This window comes from Mytilus californianus, unplaced genomic scaffold (genome assembly GCF_021869535.1).
Source record: "Mytilus californianus isolate M0D057914Y unplaced genomic scaffold, xbMytCali1.0.p SCAF_12, whole genome shotgun sequence".
Taxonomy (NCBI): domain Eukaryota; kingdom Metazoa; phylum Mollusca; class Bivalvia; order Mytilida; family Mytilidae; genus Mytilus; species Mytilus californianus.
This window is the reverse complement of record NW_026262604.1, coordinates 20,718,419-20,742,097: the sequence shown is the minus strand read 5'-3', so window position 1 is coordinate 20,742,097 and position 23,679 is coordinate 20,718,419. Positions and strand designations below refer to the sequence as shown.

The 23,679-nt window shown below is 33.5% G+C and overlaps 1 protein-coding gene across 1 annotated transcript; it reads left to right on the top strand.

Annotated features, from left to right (window-relative positions):
* Positions 1-262: 262 nt before the first annotated feature.
* On the top strand, positions 263-11,090 carry LOC127721529 (thioredoxin-like protein 1). The gene is made up of 9 exons (XM_052228291.1): positions 263-450; positions 3,536-3,632; positions 4,010-4,183; positions 4,933-5,055; positions 5,676-5,742; positions 6,393-6,486; positions 7,088-7,166; positions 9,187-9,291; positions 10,932-11,090. The coding sequence occupies exons 1-9, from the start codon at positions 356-358 to the stop codon at positions 10,959-10,961; spliced, it is 864 nt and encodes a 287-aa protein (XP_052084251.1). The 5' UTR covers positions 263-355; the 3' UTR covers positions 10,962-11,090.
* The last annotated feature ends 12,589 nt before the right edge of the window (positions 11,091-23,679 follow it).

The following is a 23,679-nucleotide window of genomic DNA, read 5'->3' as shown; positions in this document are numbered from 1 at the left end:
GAAACTCTGAATATATGATGTTGACGTAGAGTTATCCCTCTTTGTACATTCTGATATGGACTGACTCTCCCTGGCCTTTTTCAGTGATTGAAAATAGCTGTTTGGTATATTATATGTGTTGATATATCATTATTTCATTGTTTCGTCTGTATATTTTTTATTGATATGCTTTTAATGAGTCATATGATTAGGAAAATGAATAATTATTTTAAGTATAATTCGGGTTCGGATTTATCTGTCTTGTTTTTAGACCTTCCGGAAAATTCGAAACAAGAAAGATAACTCAGTTGTTGACAAAACTGCGAACTCATTTCAAACCAAGACTTATCTTGTTCTAGTCTTCATACCTTCTGAAATGTCAGTAAGAACAATTACAGAGGACTCTCAATTTCAGACAGAGTTAACAAATGCTGGAACCAAATTAGTTGTTGTGGACTTCTATGCCACCTGGTTAGTTTTCAACCCAAAACAAGGGCTCCATAAAACTGTAAAAGATTATAATGAATTTTTAATGGTTGCGAAAAGTGACACCAAACCATGCAAGATTGGTGTATATTTATAGTGTATAAGATATTTTCAAAAGATAGTGGGCTAAAAATGATGGAATATTTCCCTACATGCCCCTCTTAGTCTTGTAGGTATAGATTTTTTTAGGTTTGAAATATGTGCCAGTCGACTCACAGGATCTTGTATCATAGATCTAATTATTTTGTAGAGGGTTCATGATATAGTGGTAAAGACCAATGGCTACAGCACTGAAGGTCCTGGGTTCGATTTAGACTTGAGACACTGGAAATTTCAGTACATTAGAAGGGTAAATTATTTTCACCATCCCACACAAATCTCTGCCTCTGGAGACTAGACCATAGTTTAAACTAAAATGGGTACTTTTGGAGCCTTTGTTGGTTAAAATGTACCCTGACTTTGACCAGGTGATCAATCTTCAGATATCTATTAGGTTTGTCTGTCCCGCTGAGTTGCCCTGTGGTTCTCTCTGAGTACTTAAGCTTACTTCACAGACTTCCCGGTGTCCTAACACTCCTTTGGTGTTGGGTTGGGGAATTGTCCTTGATGGTGGGTTGTCATTAGTTAGTGATGCATCTCCATTAAAACTGTTAGAGAGTGAACAGGGCTACCACTCAGAGCTCCAGATAAGCTGCGTATTTGCGTGATCACGCAATAAAAATAATTAAAAACCCAATGCAATTGCCCATTGCAGGGTTCAATAACCCAATTAATTCAAAGGAAAACCCAATTATATGCCAAAAACATGGGTTCTTAACGCTTTTATTCGCTATCGTTTGCGTTATTTACCCTTACTTGATAACAGTCGTCGCGTAAATCTATTTTTATAATATTTATATTTGGAAATGTCCTTTCGTTCTAAAAATAGAGCCCTGCACCAAGTGGCTGTAATGGGTCCCTGTTGGAATTTTCCGTTGCTCAAAAGGTACACGTGTTTATGAAAACATTTCGATCTTCTCGGCGTTTATGCATTTGGCATGTGACATGCTGTCATATTTTTTCGAATTGCTCGTGATTTATCATAACATACAATGAATTAAAACAAAAGTAAATGTCCGGTAAAAATATTGAATAGAAGCATGTTTTCGGCTTCTTTTTGATAGCTGAGGGAAAGTTATGATGATAACAAGACTCAGCTAGTGATTTTAGGAAGTGGCCATTGAACGCACGGGCGTGTTTGCGTACCATAACGGGAACATTGCTAGAGCGATAAACACGGGGTTCCGTCAAAAACGAAATCAGTTGGAAAAAGTGAAAGGCCAAATCAATTATGACATGATATGTAGTTTGAAAGCATCGGAAACCAAAAGTTCTGATAAGGGCCAATTTAACCCAGATTTATGTAAATTGAATTAAACGAAAACAGTTTATATTTTATTTTTTTCATTTTAGTTGATGAGTGAATACACATTTCCGTTTTTTACGTCAATGCAGCTTGACACTTTCTTTGTTTTGGTCTAATTGTTCTAGATGCTTAAGATAGTTGTCTTATTGGCAAGTGCAGTATAACATTGTCATTTATTTACTTGATGTTGCAGAATTATTTGTAAATTTAAGTTGAATGTGGTTTCCGTCATTATAAACCACCCTATAAACCTCAAGGTTTTGGGGTATATCTTAAATCTGGAAACTACTTTTTATTTTTATTAAAAAGTAGATCTGGCAAATAGGTGAAAGGATTGGCAAAACTTTCTTACAGCACCTAAATTTCACATATATTACCCAAAAATCTAAACACTTAGCCACACCTACCCCAACTACATGTATAATTAAACTGTAGGGTGATCATATGGGATCTAGAAAGGCAATTAGTTCCTGTCCAACTAGTGACACCAGCTGCAGTTTACATAAGTCTTGAGAAAATACAAAACTGACAGAACGTTTAAAACGGGACACAAATTAAATGTACAATTGCTCCTCAGTGAATAAACCAAATAAAACAGCTAGCACATATTCTACAAAGAAAGAAACACATTTAAGATGGAAACACATCTGGGGTTGATATAATGTGATTATAACATGCCTAAATATTCAATATTGTGTTGATGAAAAAACCCAATACATTAAGCATTGTTAAGGAGCTTGGTGGTGAAAAATCCAATTTGATATTTGCTTGAGGGGTGAATTAATTGGAATTGATAATGCAATTAAAAAACTTTATCACCCAATTACATAAAAAAATGGTGGGTAAAAACCCCAATTTGTGAATTCTTATCTGGAGCTCTGACCACTGTACCCTTGCAGCTTTCGAGTGGAGCTCTGAGAAGCAGAGATATCTACCAGTACATACATACATCTCCGACCTTAAAACATTTATGATACTATTAAACTTTGCTATGAAGATGTCATAGAAAAATCTATGAAAACTAATTTTCAGGATTGTACAGTGCATACATGTATCTGATGATATAAACATGAGTATTATATATTGGTCATGAAAATTTGTTATATGTTCATGATGTTTATGCACAATGCAAGGATATGCCTTTTTTACACTCTCTCTGTTGTTGTATTGCCAAAATGTATAAGATAATACCTATCCCTTTTGTCATTTAATTAACATTATATATCTATTCAAAACACATGTCTTTCTAAGCATGGGAAGTGTAAGTCTTGAACTTCTTCAAAATAAATTATTGTTTTTCCAATGTTACATGTAACACTAAATATGCTAAACTTTAACAGTTTCTTAAATTCTTATGTCTTGTGTATTGAATGAGAATATAATAATGATGAATTATTGTATTTAAAGCTTAAAGCAAAACAAAGGTATGTACATTAATTTATTCTAGAAAAAAAATTTATCATAAGCATGGGAAGTGTAGGATAAAAATTCTGAAAGGGTTTGCCAAAAACATCTAAGGTAATCTATTCTGATCAAAGCATTTTAAAGGTAATTTGTTAGTCTGCCAGGAGTGGATCATGATCATGAACTGACATGTAAATGTGAACACATTTTTTTCATTTCAAACCATTTCTTATATCAAAGTACATGTATTTTAATTTCCAGGTGTGGCCCATGCCAGAGGATAGCTCCAATTTATGTAGAACTGAGTACAAAATATCCTACAGTGGTGTTTCTTAAGGTGGATGTAGACCAATGTCAGGTATGGTAGATGTAGCATAATACAAGAGCCATCATGTTTAGTTTATAATGTACAAATGTATAAAAGGATGTATATAAGTTCGGTAGTGGACATATTTTGCCCTGAATACATAAGTCCATTGTTTCAAGATAAGCATTTGAAGTTGTTAAGTAGACCTGTAAGAAAGTGAAATATCAATTATATGAAAAATTGCGTTGTAAGTGCTTTCAAGTTACATTGCTCGAAGATATTTATAAAAAGGTTTAAAGAATGAACACAAAATTTTTATACTAATTGCTCTAGGACAATTAAAATACATGCAATGCAAGGGACATTGAAACTCTGTTCTTTTATTTCCATTATATTTGTGTGTCCTCACTTTTAATATACTTCTACAGGAGACAGGGGCCAGAGAAGGGATATCTGCTATGCCAACATTTATCTTCTATAAAAACAAAACAAAAATAGATACAATGAGAGGTGCTGACCCTAATGCACTAGAAGAAAAAATAAAACAATGGAAAGGTGGAGATTCTGAGGGGCAAGAAGATGATGTAACAGTGAAGGGACATGTAAGTTGAAAAGAGGGTCTGGATGGGGTTTACTAAATAGAGAGTAATAGGCTCTAAAAATAAACAATAGAGAAATATGGACCAAAAAATTATAGATTATAGTAAAAAATGTGGTGCTAAAATATAAAGAAAAGAGAAAAATGGCAAAGAGTTAAAAGAGTTTCAGAAATGTATACATTCCCTGGCATCAGACCCAGGGCTTCCAAAATTATTTTAAGCCAGCCGGACATTTTATATGTTATCCCGATTTTAATCCCTTAAGACTAAATAAACAAAAGGCAATTATGGTAATCAGTTGCCGAGTTGGCCGTCCCCATGATTGATATTTAAAAAAATCGATATTAAACTTTATTTGATTCAAATTCTAAGTTCTGACGTTATACAAATGTCAGGAATATATGACCGTCCATTACTTTGTCAAACCTTTCATGGAATTATATGAAACTTGGAAAGAACATCTTCTTATAAATCAAGAAATAGCATCTGAAAAAAAAAGTTCCAACTTTATCTTTTTTTCGTATTTTACTGATACATGGTCATAGTTTTTTTTTATACTTTTACATTGACAACAGAAATAGCAGGCAAGACACAGGTTTTTACAATTTTTTTATGGTTTAGGTACTGACCTTAAAGAAGAAAAGTTACTAAAATAGAGGTGTTAGTTGTAAAAATCATGTTTTTATCTTCTGGCAAAGTCTCTAAATTACTAAAGTTTAAAGTTTTAATTGTGTTTTTCTTTTTTGTTTTAGTTAGATATTGGATCATTTATCAGTTCCAAGGGCTGTGAGTGTTTAAATGAATCAGATGAACACACATTGGAACATGCATTGTCAACCAAGGGAGGCTACTTGGAATCAGACTGTGATGAGCAGGTCAGTCAGATTTATATTTTGTTGCTATGACAATATTGACCAGTGTCTGATGAAAGTTTTGAAGGTTTTTTTTTACCGCTTTACTTTTTTTTTGCTTTTATTCAGGGAATGCTGGTACATTTGTAGTTGACGACAATATAAAAATAAGATGATGTTGTATGATTGCCAATGAAAAAAAAACACCTTTTTTTGTTGGTCAAATTTTTTGGGTACAGGAAAGAGTGTAAGATTTTTACTGAAGTACATTGAATCCTGGAATTTTTCCCTTCAGTTACAAAGAAGCCTTATGCCTCTTACAGTAGGAAAAAAAGATTCTACAGATTTATAAACTTATACAGATTTTTCTATAAAAAGTGGAGGTTTTGTTTGTGTTATTTATGCGTTTACCCCTTATAATGTCCAAAAGGCATTTTCGCTATTGAAGGAAACAAAACTTTGGTCAGATTTTCAAAACCATACTTTTGAACAATCTGAAATTTTTCAATTAATTTTACATTTTTGACTAGTAATTGCCATGACAGTCCTTTTTCTGAGGATGAAAACATTATTTGAAACAACTTTTTGCAGAATAATGACATTTCAATGTTGTACTTACTAGAATGTATTATTTTATTTTTCAGTTAATTATAAATCTGGAATTCTCACAGAATATGAAACTTCACTCATTGAAGCTTTATGCCCCTGAAGGTTAGTATGTTACCACAGGTTTCTACCACTTCAATCTTATTTGGCTTCTCTCAATTCAGAAAAATTTTTGCAATGTTTTTAATTGTTGTGGAGAAACTGCTTTATGGAGTAATCTGTGATATTGCTGATGTTAACCTTTTATATACATTTTGTCCCTACTCTTAAGAGTTGAGACATATTACAATCACAGTATCCATCTGAATTATATTTTCATCACATTTTCTCAGAAATTACAGAATATAATGACTTCATATTTGGTCAACATCTTGGCAGTCATGAGTTGTAATAACCTATGAGCCCTTTTCAGATATGTCAGATACTTACTTCCTATTTTGTAATACTTTGAATTTTCAATAACTTGTATGAACTAAATAGTCTATGTCTCAAAACAAAATTTCTTCTACAGGACAGAAAGACTTCATATTTGGTTAGCAACTCAACAAATTTCAAGTGCATCCATTCTAGTTTCTTTTGGGAAATTTGTAGACAAACCTTGATTTCACAACCTTGCAGTCTTTACTCAGTCATTATTCATTTAATACACTAGCCAAACATTTCAAGGAAATCTCTTTGTTATCTCTTTAATATAAGAACTCAGCCTCTTTTTTTTTAACCATTGTGCATTTTTAATTTTATGATTTGATTTTCAGATAAAGGACCAAAGACAGTAAAAATATTTCAAAATTTAACAAAATCGTTAGACTTTGATACTGCAGAGAATATGATTGCAACACAAGAATTAGAGTAAGTAATGAAATTAATTACATAAGTAAATAACCTTAAGATTATAACTTGATGTATATACACTGCAGCTACATGCAAAACCCTCTTGTGGCTGACTTTATAGTTTTCCAAATTTTATAGCCACTTTTGAGATAAACAAAACAAAGAACATTAAGCACAACATTATATTCATCCATCCAATCAATTCAAGAAATTTATCAATCACAAATTCAAATTCGAAAATGGTGTGTATGTTTATGACTATACTTCTCAAGAAAATACCATACATTGTGTGCATGGTGCATAAATCTAGTATCAATTATGTCATTGTTAAAGTAATGTTTAAAATTGGAGTTATCTTCCTTTAACCATAATTGTAGTTGAACCTGCCAATGCAATGTTTGATTTTCAGTTCCAATGGCAAAATGAATGCAAATTTTACCCTTCAGAGCTCATAAGCACTTTGATTCAAATTGGGGAAAAATATGAAAATATTGTGAAAAAGACAAAAAAAATACCTTCTACAAAAGACAAATTGGCAGTGCCTAACATTTTTTTCATCTACATTCTTTGTATGTAAAATTTGATCATTGATTAATTTTTTTTCTTTCTTTCTTTGCAGTCTAACACCAGCTGATGTTAAAGAAGGGACACTTATACCACTTCGATATGTTAAATTCCAAAATGTTGGAAGTGTAACGGTAAAATTGTATATCCATTTGTTTAAGTGTCAAATTCATTATAGGTAGAAACTGGTAGCACTAAAACTGATCAGCAATACAAACTTTAAAAAAATGCTAACTTTTTATACACCCTTTTACGGGAAGTATTATGGTATTGTTGACTGTCTGTCCGTCCATCTGTCCATTCGTCTGTCCGTCCGTCAGTCGTCAACATGTCAGACATTAACTCAAAAACACTTTAACCAATATGCATGACACTTCGGTGAATTGTTTATATCTATTGACGTGAGCTCCCTTTCGTTTTTTATAAATTTCAGATTTACTGTTTCTGAGTTTTGGGGTTTTATTCATTTAAAAAGGTGGGATTTTCCAGTTTTCCTACAATAACTCAAGAATGCTTTCACCAACCTGCAAGAAATTTTGGTGAATTGTTTATATCTATTGACATGAGGTCCGTTTCAATTTCTATAAATTTTAGATTTTACGTTTCCGAGTTACAGGGTTTTATTCATAAAAAAAGGGTGATTTTCCAGTTTTTGGACAATAACTAAAAAATGCTTTCAGCAGTTCTCATGAAACTTTGGTGAATTGTTTATATTTGTTGATGTAAGCTCCCTTTCGAATTTTATAAATTTTAGATTTTACATTTCTGAGTTATGGGGTTTTATTCATTAAAAAAGGGGGGATTTTCCAGTTTTTGGACAATAACTCAAAAATGCTTTCAGCAGTTCTCATGAAACTTTGGTGAATTATTTGTAGCTATTGATATAATCTGCCTATTGATTTTCATAAAGTTCAAATATGACATTGAGAAGAAATTGAACTTTATTTGTTTATAGTCTGACAACAGATTTACTAAGTATTGAGCAACAGCACAGTGTATTGCACAACAGCAAGAAATCTTTAATTGAATATAAATTCAATTAATATAACCAATTTCAAGTTCTTTGACTACATTTATTCAGAAACCTATAATATGTCAAATATTTAATTACAATCCAAATTCAGACCTGTATCAAGCTTGAATATTGTGTCCATTTTTACTCCAACTGTTCAGGGTTGGACCTCTGCGGGCGTATCCAGCTGCGCTCAGCGAAGCAGTTTATTGTCATAAAATTAACATTTAAATTCTTGGTTTATGTAAAAATAAAGATGTGGTACAATTGCCAATGACACAACTCTCCATCAGAGACCAAATGACATAGAAGTAAACAGTAAAAGGTCACCATAGGGCCTTCAGCAATGAGCAAAATCCATACTGCATAGCAAGCTATAAAAGGCCCTGAAATAATAATAATAATAATAATAAATTCTTTATTTAAAGAGGGTAAACTCAGTTAGTTACAATAAACTAATCTTCCCTGAGGCCCTCACATACAACTTACAATACAATCAAAAACAGATATTTACACATAGTTAATTTACAGTCAATTAGTTCAACGTAATATTACTAACATGATAAGATATAAGGCTGTTCAAGATACTATGTAGTCAAAAAATCAAATAAAAATAAAAATAAAAGAATATACAAATCCATTGTAGAAAACATAATCTTATCAGGACTGTGTTAAGTACTTCTTGATACTTTGTTTAAAAGTATAAGTGTTTTGAGCTTTACGCATTTTGTGTGGTAGTCCATTCCATAACACTGATCCAGAATAAACAGATTTCTTAAATAGCTCAGCTTTTGGCTTAGGAACTATCATATTACCTTGAGTGACACCTCTCAAGGAGTAAGGATTATTATCTGATTTCAGTTTAAACTTTTGAACTAGGTACATTGGAGCTTCCATACGCCAAAAGACAAATGTAAAACAATTCAACATGAAAAACAACTGCCTGATTTATGTACAAAACAATAAACGAAAAAAACAAATATGATATACAGCAAAAAATGACAACCACCAAATTACAGGCTCCTATACCCATGAAATTGGTACTTCCCAAATAATAACGAATCCACTGTATATCTAAAAAAGTAAGTCATGAAGTTGACATGCATAAACTAGTATACATTAGATGATTTGTTATTTTTCAGATATTTATAAAGGATAACTTAGGAGGAGGCGATATAACACAGATAGATTATCTAGGACTTGTAGGAACTCCTGTGGCTAAAACAAACATGACAGATTTTAAACGGGTAATTATAAAATAGATGTTAATGATGTTATTTGTATGCAGCATTTCCTGAAACATCCATAATCAAACTCATATTTATGCCCCCACCGTAGCAGAGGGGGCATTAAGTTTTACCCTTGTCCATCTGTAAATTTGTTTCTGTTCTCTAACTTAAGTTTGCCTCAACCAAATGTTATGAAACTTACACACAATGCTTATTACCACAAAATACAGATCAAGTCTGAATTTTGGTAGCGTCACTCTCACTGTTCTAGAGTTATGCCCGTTTATGAATGGAAAAATTACAAAATTTTTAGTTTCTGTTCTCTAACTCAAGTTTGCCTCAACCAAATGTTATGAAACTTATACACAATGCTTTTTACCACAAAACACAGATCAAGTTGAATTCAAGTTATAATGTTGTATGCAAGCGGGGGTATCATCTGTGTCCATGGGTACACATTCTTCATTTATTTTGTTCTACAATAGCAATAATATATGGACTCAACAATTTCAGAAGTTACATTACATGAATCTTAAATGCTTGACATTCTAAATAATTGAGGTGTAACAATATGCTGCATTATTTTTGATGCATGTTGTGATATTTTATACATTTTGAGATGTATATATAATTACAATGTATCAAGAAATATTTTCTCAATATCCCCCATTTTGATGTTAATATGACAAATAAGGCTATGTGGTATGGATTCTAATGGGACAACAATCCACCAGAGTCCAAATAACATGGATAAAAGCAACTGTTATAGTTTGACATACAGTGAGCAAATGAGCAAATCTAAACCCTATAGTTCCCTATCAAAGACCCCAACATGACTAAATGTACAACAATTCAAACAAAAAAACCAACAGCCTGATTTATGACAAGACGATAAACAAACAAAAATATTACAGACATCAACCAAAGAAAACCACTGAGTTACAGACAAAATAGTTTTGTGACATTGAAAGATTTGATACATAATTTCATACATGTATATATATGTGAGAACAAATATTCTTTATAACCAGTGTTTGGATGTTAACATCATTTGTGTAGGGGCCTCGGTGGCTGAGTTGTCTTAAATATTTATTTACAGTGAACACTAGCCTGTCAACACTGAGGTTGTGAGTTTAAACCCTGCTTGTGACAAGTTCTACTTTCGACTCTGACCTTGAAAAGGATTGCTAGTGTTTCCTGCAGTAGGTAGATGCTGCTCTCCAAGGAATCTAGCTTCCTCAACCAATAAAAAAAAACTGGCAGCCATGAAATAACCAAGAGTGCTGAAAGTGGTGTTAAACAGCAACAATCAATCAATCATAGAATACAGCCATTCAATTTGGCAAATAAATCTTTGGAAGACTTACTATACGCTTCAAGATGAAGGTGAAGTGACTCATATTTCATTGCTTAAGGAAACTCAAATCTAAAGCTATTTAAAAATAACAACTGTGTATTACAGCTCAATAAATTTGGGCAGGGTGTTCCGACAAAAAGTGCAGGGCTCTTAAATAATCTGGATAATAGGTATTGGACGATAGATAAAAAGGGGGTGCTGTAACTCTAAAAACAATCAAGCTTGAACACTTTTTATTCTTTGTTTCTTTGTATCTTAGATTAGTTATTTCTCTTGTTTATTTTCTCCTTTATTGTTTTAGGTTGCAGGAAAGAAAGGGGAGAGTCATTGAAGAATCGTTAGAAGGAGACATAACAAACAGTTCAAAAGTTCTTGTTTATTTTAATACTTGAATTTATAACAGTTCCAAATTCAATAAAAAGAGCTATAAATTATTTGATAAATACAAGATTATATTTTGTCTGTTCTTTTGTATATTGGAATTACGAGATGTGCAATTACTGGTAAATCAGAAACTTTTGACGTAAATTTATAACTGTTATGGTATTAGGGCAATCTGTTTAAAATACAGGTCCTATGTCCAAGTTTGCTTACAAGAATCTGAAAATGCTCTGTTCTACTTTCTGTTTTAAAAGACTTTTAAGATCCTCTAGTTTGTCAGATTAATACACACCTTCAAAAATTTGAAGGCTGAATTTTCATTGGCTGATGCAGTAATCACCTGATCAGCAAGTAAAACAGAGTGTTGACAGATCCTTGTAAGCAAAGCTTAGACACAGGAACTGTATCTTTATCAGATTGGGTATAAGGGAGCTACCATTTGATTTTTATGGGGGGGGGGGGGCTAGGATGAAAAATTTTGTCCTGCTTTTTTGTCGAGCCTTCGACTTTAGTCGAAAAAGCGAGACATAGCGATCCTACATTCTGTTGGCGTCGTCGGCAGCGTCCACAAATATTCACTTTGTGGTTAAAGTTTTTGAAATTTTAATAACTTTCTTAAACTATCTTGGATTTCTACCAAACTTAGACAGAAGCTTGTTTATGATCATAAGATAGTATCCACAAGTAAATTTTGTAAAAATAAAATTCCATTTTTTCCGTATTTTACTTATAAATGGACTTAGTTTTTCTGCCGGGAAATATTACATTCACTCTGTGGTTAAAGTTTTTAAAATTTTAATAACTTTCTTAAACTATCCTGGGTTTCTACCAAACTTGGACAGAAGCTTGTTTATGATCATAAGATAGTATCTAGAAGGAAATTTTGTAAAATAATAAATCCATTTTTTCCGTATTTTACTTTTAAATGGACTTAGATTTTCTGTCAGGAAACAACACATTCACTCTGTGGTTAAAGTTTTTAAAATTTTAATAACTTTCTTATACTATTTTGGATTTGTACCAAACTTTAACAGAAGCTTGTTTATGATCAAATGCTAGTATCTAGAAGGAAATTTTGTTTTCTTCCAGTTAACATTACATTCAGTCTGCAGTTAAAGTTTTTAAACATTTATTAGATTCATAAACTATCCTGGATTTTTACCAAACTTGGACAGAAGCTTCTTACAATCAAAAGATAGTATCAAGAGGAATATTTTTATTGATTTACTTCCTCATTTTTGTTGAGCCTGCGATTAACAGAAAAAGTTGGCGAGACACTGGGTTCCGCGGAACCCTTACAAATTTTTTTTAGTTGTAGTCTCTGTCCTGCCTTTTTATTTTTTACTCTATTCGGTCCTGCCTTTTTTTTACTAGTTTATCCTGAATTTTTTTACACAAATTGTCATTCTGCCTTTTTTTTTACCAAGTTGCTCATCCTGCCTTTTTTTTTACTCCAAACTCCTGTCCATCTTATTTTTTTTCAAATTTCATCCTAGCCCCCCCCCCCCCCCATAAAAATCAAATGGTAGCTCCCTAAGGGCTGTTCTTTTTTAACATACATGGTACCCAGGGAAGGCACTTTCAAAATGTGTATCTCCCTCTAGAGGCAAAATTTTAATTTTGCAAATAGTGTTACTGTTTTGGACACCCAGCCATAGATGAGATTTCAAAGTGACTTCCCTTGGTCCCATGTATGATTTAATGGAACAGTCTTTAAGGAAAACAAAACTGAATTCTTTATTAAAAGTTAGACTTTACATTCTGAGTACAGCATTGCTTGAAATCAGTTAAATTATTTGATATTTTTATTTCTCTCATACAAGTTGGTTTGGTCTACTGATGTTTGTTCGTCATTCATGTCATATCCCTGTTTTTGGGAGGTGGCAGCCAGTTGGAAAGCTACACCAATTTAGTTTCTGGTTCTTTTTATTTTGATCCACCTGTTTTAGAAAATTTATTTTTTCAAAATAAAAAAGTAATCACTGTTTCTGTAATTTTTTGGTCTCCTTGCTGGATAAAAATTTGTTAGACTTGAAATTTTTTCTCACAAAGGCCCTCTCAAGTTGCAAACAATGGTCCAATCTATTTAAACATTTGTGTGATAAATGGATATGTAAACAACCAACAAAAAATGGCAACGTTTTTGTTGTGTCAGCTGATTGCCTTGCGTAGGCAGCAATGGAACAGTAAGCAAACCTTTGTTTTTTCAGTTTTTGTCTCGCCTTGACAGAGTCAAAAAGCAAGACATAGGTATGGTGTTTCCGCCGGTGGCGTTAACAATGTATTAGTTTGTGATTAGGTCTAGTTTGTGGTGAACCACTAGTAATAGATCAATGATATTTGTTATGCAGTTGTATTAGCATTGGCACATCTCATTTCCATGGAGATAATATGGCCCTCCCCCTCAGTCATGGTCTATTGACTTTGAAACTTTTGCTTAGTTTACATGTATTAGTTTGTGATTAGATCAGTGTAAGATGAACCACTTTTGATATTTTTTGCAAGTCTCGTTTCCATGGAGATTATATAGCCCCAACCCCTTATCATGGTTCATTGACTGAAACTTTTACAGTTTACAAGTTAATGTTTGTGTTTAGTTTTATTTAAAGGGAACAACTTATGATAAGTCAATGGTATTTGTCTCAATGTTCCATGGAGATTGTTTAGCCATGTTACCTTCAGTCATGGTTCATTGACTTTGAATATTTGCATAACTAACATATTAAAGTATTGCTATTTTAATTTCAACATTTACATTATCGAAATTACAAAAAGGCGAGACATACATGTATCTCTGTGATAACAGTTTATTCTAAGAAGACCAGTTCTACAAAGCAAAAAAATTAATTCTTAGGATGTTTGATCCAAGGATCTCCAACTTATTCATATTTGCAGACGAACATATCCTTGTGATGATGATGATGATGATGGATGGCTGCTTAACGTCTAGCGGCAAATTAATATGCATATTCAGGACGAGAACATGTTAATGTAATATGAATACCAACCCTGCTTTGTACTAGACTGACATGCTGAACCAGATTTTTAAAGTACTAGTTCACAAGGTAACAGTTGGCAGGAAGACATATCACCTTACACAGACATTATTTTGACTCAGAGCCAACCAGTCTTTGCTCTTGCTCCTTAATGCTGCGTGCTTAGCGGAGAAGCAGCAAATACCAATTTTCACGTCTGGTTTGACCCAACTGGGGTTCGAACCCTGACCTCCCGCACTGGAAGCGAACATGCTACCACGAGACCTATGCAGATCGTTGTGTCAACCATCATGAAACTATATGTCTTGGATGACCTATTGTATGACGCCAGAGGAGTGAATTAAGGTGGATGGGGTGTCTTCCTCCATCTTGGATTTTGAAGTAGCATATAACAATTGGTGTAGATCTTTAATGAAATGTGCAAATTTGAGAGAAGTATGTAATTCATGTATAAGACTTTTCATGTTAATATAGAAAATTATGTGTTTTATCATATTAACGGCTGTATTTTCTAAAAAAAAAAAAAACAATATTTTTGTTTGATTCATTTTTTTTCAACTTAGACACATAAGGGGAGATAACTCAGATAAAGTAATAAATAATTTTTATAATAGAAAGTGTTGTTTACTTTTTTTTTTATTTTAATATGTAGCAAGTAAACAAGTTCGGTGACCCCATTTTTTTCTTTTTCTTATCTGAAAGCATGTTATAAGAGCTACATTCTCACATTGTATCTTAAAATTCTATGGGCAGTTTAGTTTTCAGTCTTTTTATCACACAAAATTGGATTTTCCATGCATAATCTATACAAAATCTCACAATTTTTCACAATCTGTAACGTGAAAAAAAGTCCGATGACCCATACTTTTTATTATATTTTGGAAAAAGGCATGATAAAAACTACATTCTGACAAATTTAAACAAAATACTATTAATTTTAATTAAGACATCCAACTTAACCGAGTTTATTTCACATATGAAGTTATCGGTTTTTATTTCACTGGGAAATCACGGCAATTCATTTCAAGCAATATGATAAGCAAATACATGGGTTGTCTCTCTTTAATAGAGCAATTACCTGTAAAATTTTCATTTTCATTAGTGTAGGATCATCTATAAGGGACATTCAAACTCATAATTCTAAAACAAACGAAAAAAGAACAACAAATAAAAACCAGTATACAGAACACAATATAGAAAACTAATGACCTAGCAACACGAACCCCATCAAAAACAGGGGTGTATCAGGTGCTCTGGAAGGGTAAGCAGATTCTGCTCTAAATGTGGCACCTATCATGTTACTAATCTAAGTACAAACCCGGTGATGAGTCAAATACGGTAGGTCACATTCGAGGAAAAGAGGACGGGATTGTGGTTGCAACAATTTGGAACATATCTGTCGTCATTTGTGAAACCTATTCCATAACGGTCAACTAAATCGTGATGGTGTCCGCAACATTTTCAAAGGAGTGATTTCCACTTCACCACTTGGAACTCTTTGTTTTAATAGCTTCCTGGTGAGCAGCAACCCTCGATCAAGGAAATGCAAGCTCTTGGATATTGTTTCAACTTGGAGATATATAATTCATATGCAGGCGCTACTGGAATGTTGCTACATAGAAATGGAAAGTTAACAATTGAGAAGCTGAAATCATCTCTTTTGCCGTAAAGTTTTGTTCTCAATCGACCCACAATGCCAATTTCTAAATGTAAGTCAAAATATGAGGCAGACTAAACTGTATCTGTTGTATCCTTTATTTCAAGTTCGATGGGATAAATTCATTCAACATAGTCACAAAAAAATGAATTATTTAGTGAGAGGACATCATCTTTATGGCAGAAAGTGAAGTTTAAAGATAATGCTAGGTTCTGACAAGTCTGCAAGAAGAGGAGCACTGTTGGTTCCCATGGGAATACCGACTATTTGTTGAAAATTAAACACGTCCTCCAAACGTAAAAATATGTTGTTAATCAAGAAATCATGCATGTTAATAATGTGAGTTTCAGAGTGAATTTTTACAAAGTACGATTTATCCCTCCCGAAGACAAGATACTTGTATCTACGTTGGCGATTCTTTTTTTTTTATGAAACATAACAGAAACAATTCTTTCAATTTATCTTTTAGTTTGGAATTTGGAGTACTTGTGTAAAGGGTAGAAAAGTTACATGTTTTAATACCATTGCAATATGAAAGAGTCTTAGATTGTATGTACTCTTAACAGAACTTCGGATTTTTTTAGTTCACGCCGACCCTTGAATAGGTGGTTTCACAATAACTTTGAAGCCCGACTTTGATTGCTGATACAATTGATGATAATTTAGAAAGAGATTTCGTGGAGTACTTGAAAGACCAAGCAACATACAGTTGTTTGCAAGGACACTTATGTAATTCAGGTATCTCAGTATTGAAGGCCGTACGGTGACCTATAGTTTTTAATTTCTGTGTCATCTGGTTTCTTGTGGAGAGTTGTCTCATTGGCAATCATCCAGTACTTCATCTTTCTACAGAAGTAAAGCAGCATCCCAAAAAAATAGGTCACTCTGACTTTGAGTTACTTCGTTGACTTGATATGATTTACCTATAAGTTCAGATATCATATTAGTAGTGAACTGAAGAATATTACTCAGTTGAAAAACCATCAACATCAAACTTGGCGTGCATGTTATGGTCCATGACATTTTGTTAAAATTTCAAAACATTTCGAAAATTTAATCTTTAACTTTCACCCCGAAACTAAACGTGTGACGGGCAGGCGTGTGCATCACTATAGGAGCTCATGCAGGGGAGTAATGCAGCCTCCATATGCTATATGAGTAGGTCACATTGGCCTATATTCTCGATTGATTTGTATTTGAAAACAAGCTCGGTGACCTATCATTTTATTATAATTTTGAACATATCACAATATATACTATAGAGGTCACTCATGGGGGTGTCCAAGTAATCACATAATCACAAATGTTTTGCCAATATAATCACATAATCATTAATTATTTTTTTAGACAAGATAATCAAATAATCGAAAATACAGTCCTAGACTATCAAATAATCATGAAATATTTGGTCTGGTAATCAAATAATCACTATAAAAACGGCCAAGTAATCACATAATCAAAAACCCCATGAGGAGGCTCACTATACATTTTTGCAAAGTATGAGAAAATTTTAGTTTTGTTAATACTCTCATACCACATAACTAAGTCAGCGAAGCGTAACAGATACGACGTTACCACTGTTTTCGAGTTTGATCATAAGAGTATACTTTCTTCAGTGTTCAGTGAAAATGAGACTGAAGGTCCCAAAGGGAGAATAAGTCGAAGGGTGCCGTCAAAATCATAAGACTCAAACAACACGAACCACATGCATGAGGGGCCTGATGGGTTATGTTCTTTCTTCGCGTTCGGCGCAGTTTCGCTATCGTGATCCGTTTTTCTACAGATTTTTTTTTTATATTTTCGTGATCCGTGATCATGGAAATTTATTTTCTGTGAATCGTGACTGACAAAAAAATCAACTCGTGAATCGTGATGAGACACCCCCCCCCCCCCCCCCCCCCACCAGGCCCCTCATGCATCATAACCGGGGGTGATCTCATATGGTTCGGAAGGGTAAACGTCGTTCTGCTTATGTGCAATTCAACTGAAGGCTGTCCGCTAAAATTTTTGTACAAATGGGATTATAGTAGCTAATATCTTATACAGGCACCATATCCTGGGGAGGTTAAGACTTGTGAATTTCTCAAATTTCCCTGACCAGGCCATAATAGGCGGATAAATACTCCAAGGAAAGGTGTGGCGTAACATTACAAAATAGTAATTTTGTTTTTTACAATTTTAAGCAACAGCAAAAAAAGATTCTTTTTCAATCAAAGAGGTACGACCTCTACGCACTCCCATCCCTGAATCTGCCATGGATGAACCCAACTTTTATAAATTGATGGACAGTCCAATGGCAAATATTACATGCGCATTCAGGACGTAAATGAGATATATGAACTGATTGATGTCTTCGTACGGAAGCGTGGTAGCGCCACAAAAACTTTTTTATATTACTTTCTATGTTTGCATTATAACGCAAACTTATGCGAAATAGTGTAATTTCCTATTCAATTCGATTTAATATTTTTAACATCCCACTTTGTACAAAGATATATATTATACATGAAGCATTTGTTTACTACAAAATACAAAATACAAATACAGAGTTATGAAAGACGATACAAGCTACATACTATACATGAGTGTATGGATGAGGGGTCCTTTATTTCCAGGGGCGTAGTTGGACTTAAATAAAGTGCAATCATAACTATTGCCGAGCGAAGCGAGGCGAAAATTTTTTTTGGACCATTTTATGCAGAAAATGATTACTTTTATCGGGCATTTTCCCGGTATGCCATGCTTTTGAAATTCACATCACTCCTTCACGCCCAAACTCCTATTTTGTGAATGCTTGTGGACTTTATAGTGATTCGGCAAGGGAGGAGGTCAAAGTCCCCAACTGGTCCAGGGTAGCACACTAGTCGGGGATCCAGGGTAGCATCGGTTATACGGTGGTCCAGGGAAGCGAATCCCCATGAAGCTCCGGGCATATGAGTAATTACAGTGACTGCTTTGAACATGAAAAATACCCTATCTGTTTCTTACTATACCATATTTTCATGAAACGATAGTAAAAGTCTAATGAGTTCCGTAATTTGCTGCTTATATTAGTGACATGGTTATTTTCAAATATAAAATAAATTTAATAAAACGGGAAGACCAGGAAGAGTCGACAACCGAAGCGTTAATCAATGGACAATTGACAAACCCGGGAACAGATAAGACACAAAAGGAGAAACAAAAACATTCAACATTGAAAACTAAATACAGATGAAAAACACGGACCCAAAACAACAATGTGGCGACCTCCGGTGCTCCGGAAGGGTAAGCAGTTACTGCTTCTTGCAAGACACCCGCAGTGTTTCTCACGAAAGTCATTCTCAAATCAAAGGAGAGGTTTCTACGACAACGGTAGAAGGTCATTTGGGACACAGATATCCCAGGTGAATTAATAGTCTTTTGGACGAACGGACAATATAAAGGGATACGAAATCTAACGGCCACTTTTAAGTCTTGACTTATAAGTAAGGGAAATAAATCTGAGATGTTTTCAAGGTGATTGTATTGAGCCTGTATTATTAAATGTTAATACTGCATGTAAGACTTAAAGTATATTAATATCGAAAGTCAATATATCTATTTTTTGCCAAGGCAAATGATCGCAGAACTCTCTCGGTGTTGATATCCATTTCTTTGTGAACATGTATGAGCGACAACGAAGATAGTCTGTCCTGTACCATGGTTGAACGGAGAAGTTTTCGGTCGCCGTAATGCACTAAATGATCGTTCAGTAGTTGATGTAGTTACTGGCATTGTAACTAGAATAGAGAAGATTGCGAATATTGAAGGATAAAGTTCCTTATTAGTCACTGCTAGAGACGACATCAGAGATTTGGGCTTTAAACACCACCCGACACGATAATCTGTAAAGACTAAAAACTATCCGTAATTCAATTTCAGAATTTTTTTTTTTTGTGAAAAAAATGTGCAAGCAAATGATTTTTGCGTAAAGGCAGCTACGCGCCTGATTTCTGTATTCTTCAACTTTTTAGATAATTTTTTCTCTATTATTTATATTTGTTGTCTATTATTCTCTATTCTTTATATTTCAGCACCTCATTTTTCTTTATTTATTTTTTTTTTTTTTTTTTGTCTATTCTTTATATTTTTCGTCCATTATTCTCTATTCTGGAAACCCCCACCCCGGCACCCTCATACATAAAGAAGTATCTTCTACCATTATTCTTAACACCTTAACTATAGGTCTATTTACAATTTAAAAACTATGATCACTATTTTTTAAGTAAGGTAGCAGGTTTTGGCAGAAAATCTAAACTTCATTGATATCGGGGAAAAAATTCTAATTTTTGACAACTTTTCAAAATTTCCTATGACGTACACAGACCGACATATCAACCGTACTGATTTAGGGAAAACCCCTTCAGGTATGACAAAATACAAATATTCCACTTTTTTGTAATTCATATTTTCATAAAGAGGAAGAAAACTATACTTGTATTCGTGGAAATGTATCGGACTTTAAAAATGTAAAACGACTACTGAGGGTGTGGATGGGGTATACAAATAGAGAATAATGGCCAAATAATATAAAGATAAGAGAAAAATTAGCAAAAAATAAAGAACGGAGAATAATGGGGTGCTAAAGTATAAACAATAGAGAATAATGGGGCGCTAAAGTATAAAAGAAAGAGAATAATGGGGCGCTTAACGGTACAAAGAATAGAGAATAATGGGGTACTAAAGTATAAAAAATATATGTATATACCTTGTAATTTTGCTAAACAATGCTGTTGCAAATGCAATAAAGATTCATTCATTAAACTGTGGAAAATAAAAGCATAAGGTAATACAATACTGATTACGGAAATAAATGATGTACGCTGAATAAAGAAAGCATATAATTGCAGAAAAAAAATAGATAGAAATAACATGTTCATGAAAATTTTACAGAATAAGTGTAATATTTAAAGATAAAGAAAAATGCCCCCAAAATTTTAAGAATACAGAAATTAAGGACCCCCCATCCATACCCTCGTTAATTGATTTATCTATGAAAAAGACTGTCGCATTCCTATGAAATAATCTAATTGACTGTATACAATTATGATAAATCGGCCATTAATATCATTATCTGACGTCTACACCAAGCTGTTGGACTCAATCTAATATATATGCATTACATCATTAAAATGATAATTTCAAACCACTGGATCGATGCCACTGCTGGTGGAGTTTTTCTCCCGAGGGTATCACCAGCCCAGTAGTCAACACTTCTGTGACATGAATTATCATTGATATGGTCATAATTATAAATTACCTGTTTACAAAACTTTAAATTTTTTCGAAATACTAAGGATTTTCAACCCAAGGAATAGACAACCTTAGCTGTACTAGGCATAACTTTTTGGAATTTGGGGTCCTCAATGCTTTTCAAATTCGTACAAACCCTGGTATTTTTGATGACTTTATTTCCATAGACATTCAAACACATTCAATATCTATTATTTAAAAATTTTCGTGTCACATAATGGATTTTAATGTCTGCGCTAACATGCCCCCTAAAAGTTTATAATTCAGTTTTCGCTTAAATGTCATTTGTCCGATAAAATATGCACATGAAAATGGAAGTAACCGCCGTCCCTAAAAGGTGGGTATGATTATCACTTCTCATTTTGGACGAATTTCGAAATGAAAATAGCTTTTTTTAAATAATAAATACGCAATATGTGTTTGAATGCCCATGGAAATTATTGTCAGGTAAATCAATTAGTCATTTACATTTAAAGGTCCGATACCCTTCCACGAATAAAGGTAAATTTTCTTCCTCGTTATCAAATAAGAATTACGAAAATGCTCCAAGTGAAATATTTGTATTTCGTCATATCTGATCATCTGAAGGGATTTTCCATCAATTAACATACTTGATCATTGATGTGTCAGTGTACGTCATAGAAAATTACACTATTTGGGTCAGTAGCCCATGCTCGGCTTAATGCCCACGTTTGATTTTTAATAACCTAAAGAACATATAGGAAGATTATAATTTTTCGAATAGATTTTGTTCAATGAAAAATAATTAAGGGTCTGGATGAGGGTAAGGGAATATCGAATAAAGGACCAATACTGTAGAAAATGGTGAAAACAAAATCAAGAATAGAATAGAGAAAAATAGAACCAAAAAATCAAGAATAGAGAATAATGTAGTGTTAATGTATAAATAATAGATAATAATTAGCAAAAATATAGAGAAGAGAGAAAAGTGGTCAAAAATTAAAGAATAAAGAAACAAAGGACCCTCATCCAAACCTACCTTAATCAGTGCCCAATGGATTTTTGATTACCGAAAGAACAATTACGGTACATACAGGAAGTTAATAACTTTTCGAATAATTTCGTTAAATGAAAATGATTCACTTATTTTAAATTGACGTCAGTGTCTGTCGATATGGTTGAATTTTATCATTATTATTTTTTTTACGCACAAAGTTTCACTTTTGACAGTATGAAACAAAATTGGTTTCTTTTATTGCCTGAATTTAACCTTGACAAAATGTGTTGCATTTTATGTCTCTGTTGCAATCTGTCTACGGATCCAGCCATTTTGAAATGGGGGTGGGGTTCCAACCCCCCAGAACACCATGAAATACATTGTATAAGTTAAAAAAAAAGAAAAAATAGAAAAAAGGGGGGGTTCCAACCCCCGAAACACCAAAATGGATCCCCAATGAATCAGATATGTATGCTTACGTGTCAATCTTTTTAGTGGCATTTTGTAGATCTTGATTTCACTTGATTGTAATTATAACTGTTCAATCCCACAAGGATGACTGGGAATAGAAATATGGTCACACTTGTTCTTCTACTGACCGACAGTAAAACCCCTGTGCGGGATGTACAAGTACGCAGCCACGTCTGGTCAGTATGAGGACGTTCAATCCGATACCCCTTGTTAAGAGAATGCCACGCTCTTTGCACGTTAAGAATCATCGAACAACTCTTAGAGGGATCCGTAGTTGGCCTGTGGCAAGGCAAAGTTGATGTCCCTATCCAATATACACTCGTTTTCCAAATGTCCCCGACTTTCATCGCGAACGGCATCGATTACAGAACCTGCTTATTGTATTTGTTCTCGTCCTGAACATGCATGAAATAATTTCCACTGAACGTTACGCAACCAACAATCAATCAATATAACTAATTAATAAATGGGGAATGTGTCCATGGGACACAGATGATGCCCCCGCTTGCATACAACATTATGAAGAGCAACAAAGCTTGGCCTTAGTCATCTGTTTTCAAGATCATTTTTTTATCCAAAACTTGTTCGAAAAAAGGCGGGATATCAACTTTATAGTTAGAAAGAGAAAAATGACCAAAATATACTTCTCACAGAACGACTGCATTGCGTTTTCTCAGTGTATAACCATTTACATAGAAGTGTTATCATTTACCAGGGCAAAAGTTCAGGTTTTGGAAACTAAACCAGAAAAAGACACGATATTACAGCGATTCATACTGAACACAAAAGCAGTGATACGGTATCAATTTAATGACAGAAAAATAGATGCAATTAAGATTTCATTCCAAATCCATAACCATAAACATCTTCTGAAAGAGATTCAGCGTCTGCCAAATTTGAGATAATAGCACGGTTCCTGTTTTATAATAGATAATTACTCTTTTTAAAACAAGAGAAAAAGATAAAATAATTAGTTATAACTTCTATGTAAATTAGACATAGTCGTCGCATATCTTCGTGCCCGACGGCACTCAGATATAAGAAGACTGTGTCTAATACTTTTAGAAGGCGGATAAAGATCGTACAAGAGTGATGAGAAAGGTGACAAGAACAAGTTGTTTTGAAGACGACAGAGAATTGCCTTCCACAGGCGCTAGAGGATTGGACCCCCCTTTTTCTTAATATATATTAACTACTGTTATAGTAATATCGTATAGAAAAGAGCAAGAACACATTAAAAAAGTTGAAAATTCACAGAATATTTACCAATTAAATTAAAACAAAAAACATATTTAGAAAAAAGGCCGGGGGT

Coding starts and splice junctions, on each gene's coding strand:
- LOC127721529 (XM_052228291.1), top strand. CDS start 356: ATGTCAGTAAGAACAATTACAGAGGACTCTCAATTTCAGACAGAGTTA. Junction 5,743..6,392: donor GAAGCTTTATGCCCCTGAAG/GTTAGTATGTTA, acceptor TTTGATTTTCAG/ATAAAGGACCAAAGACAGTA. Junction 9,292..10,931: donor ACATGACAGATTTTAAACGG/GTAATTATAAAA, acceptor TTATTGTTTTAG/GTTGCAGGAAAGAAAGGGGA.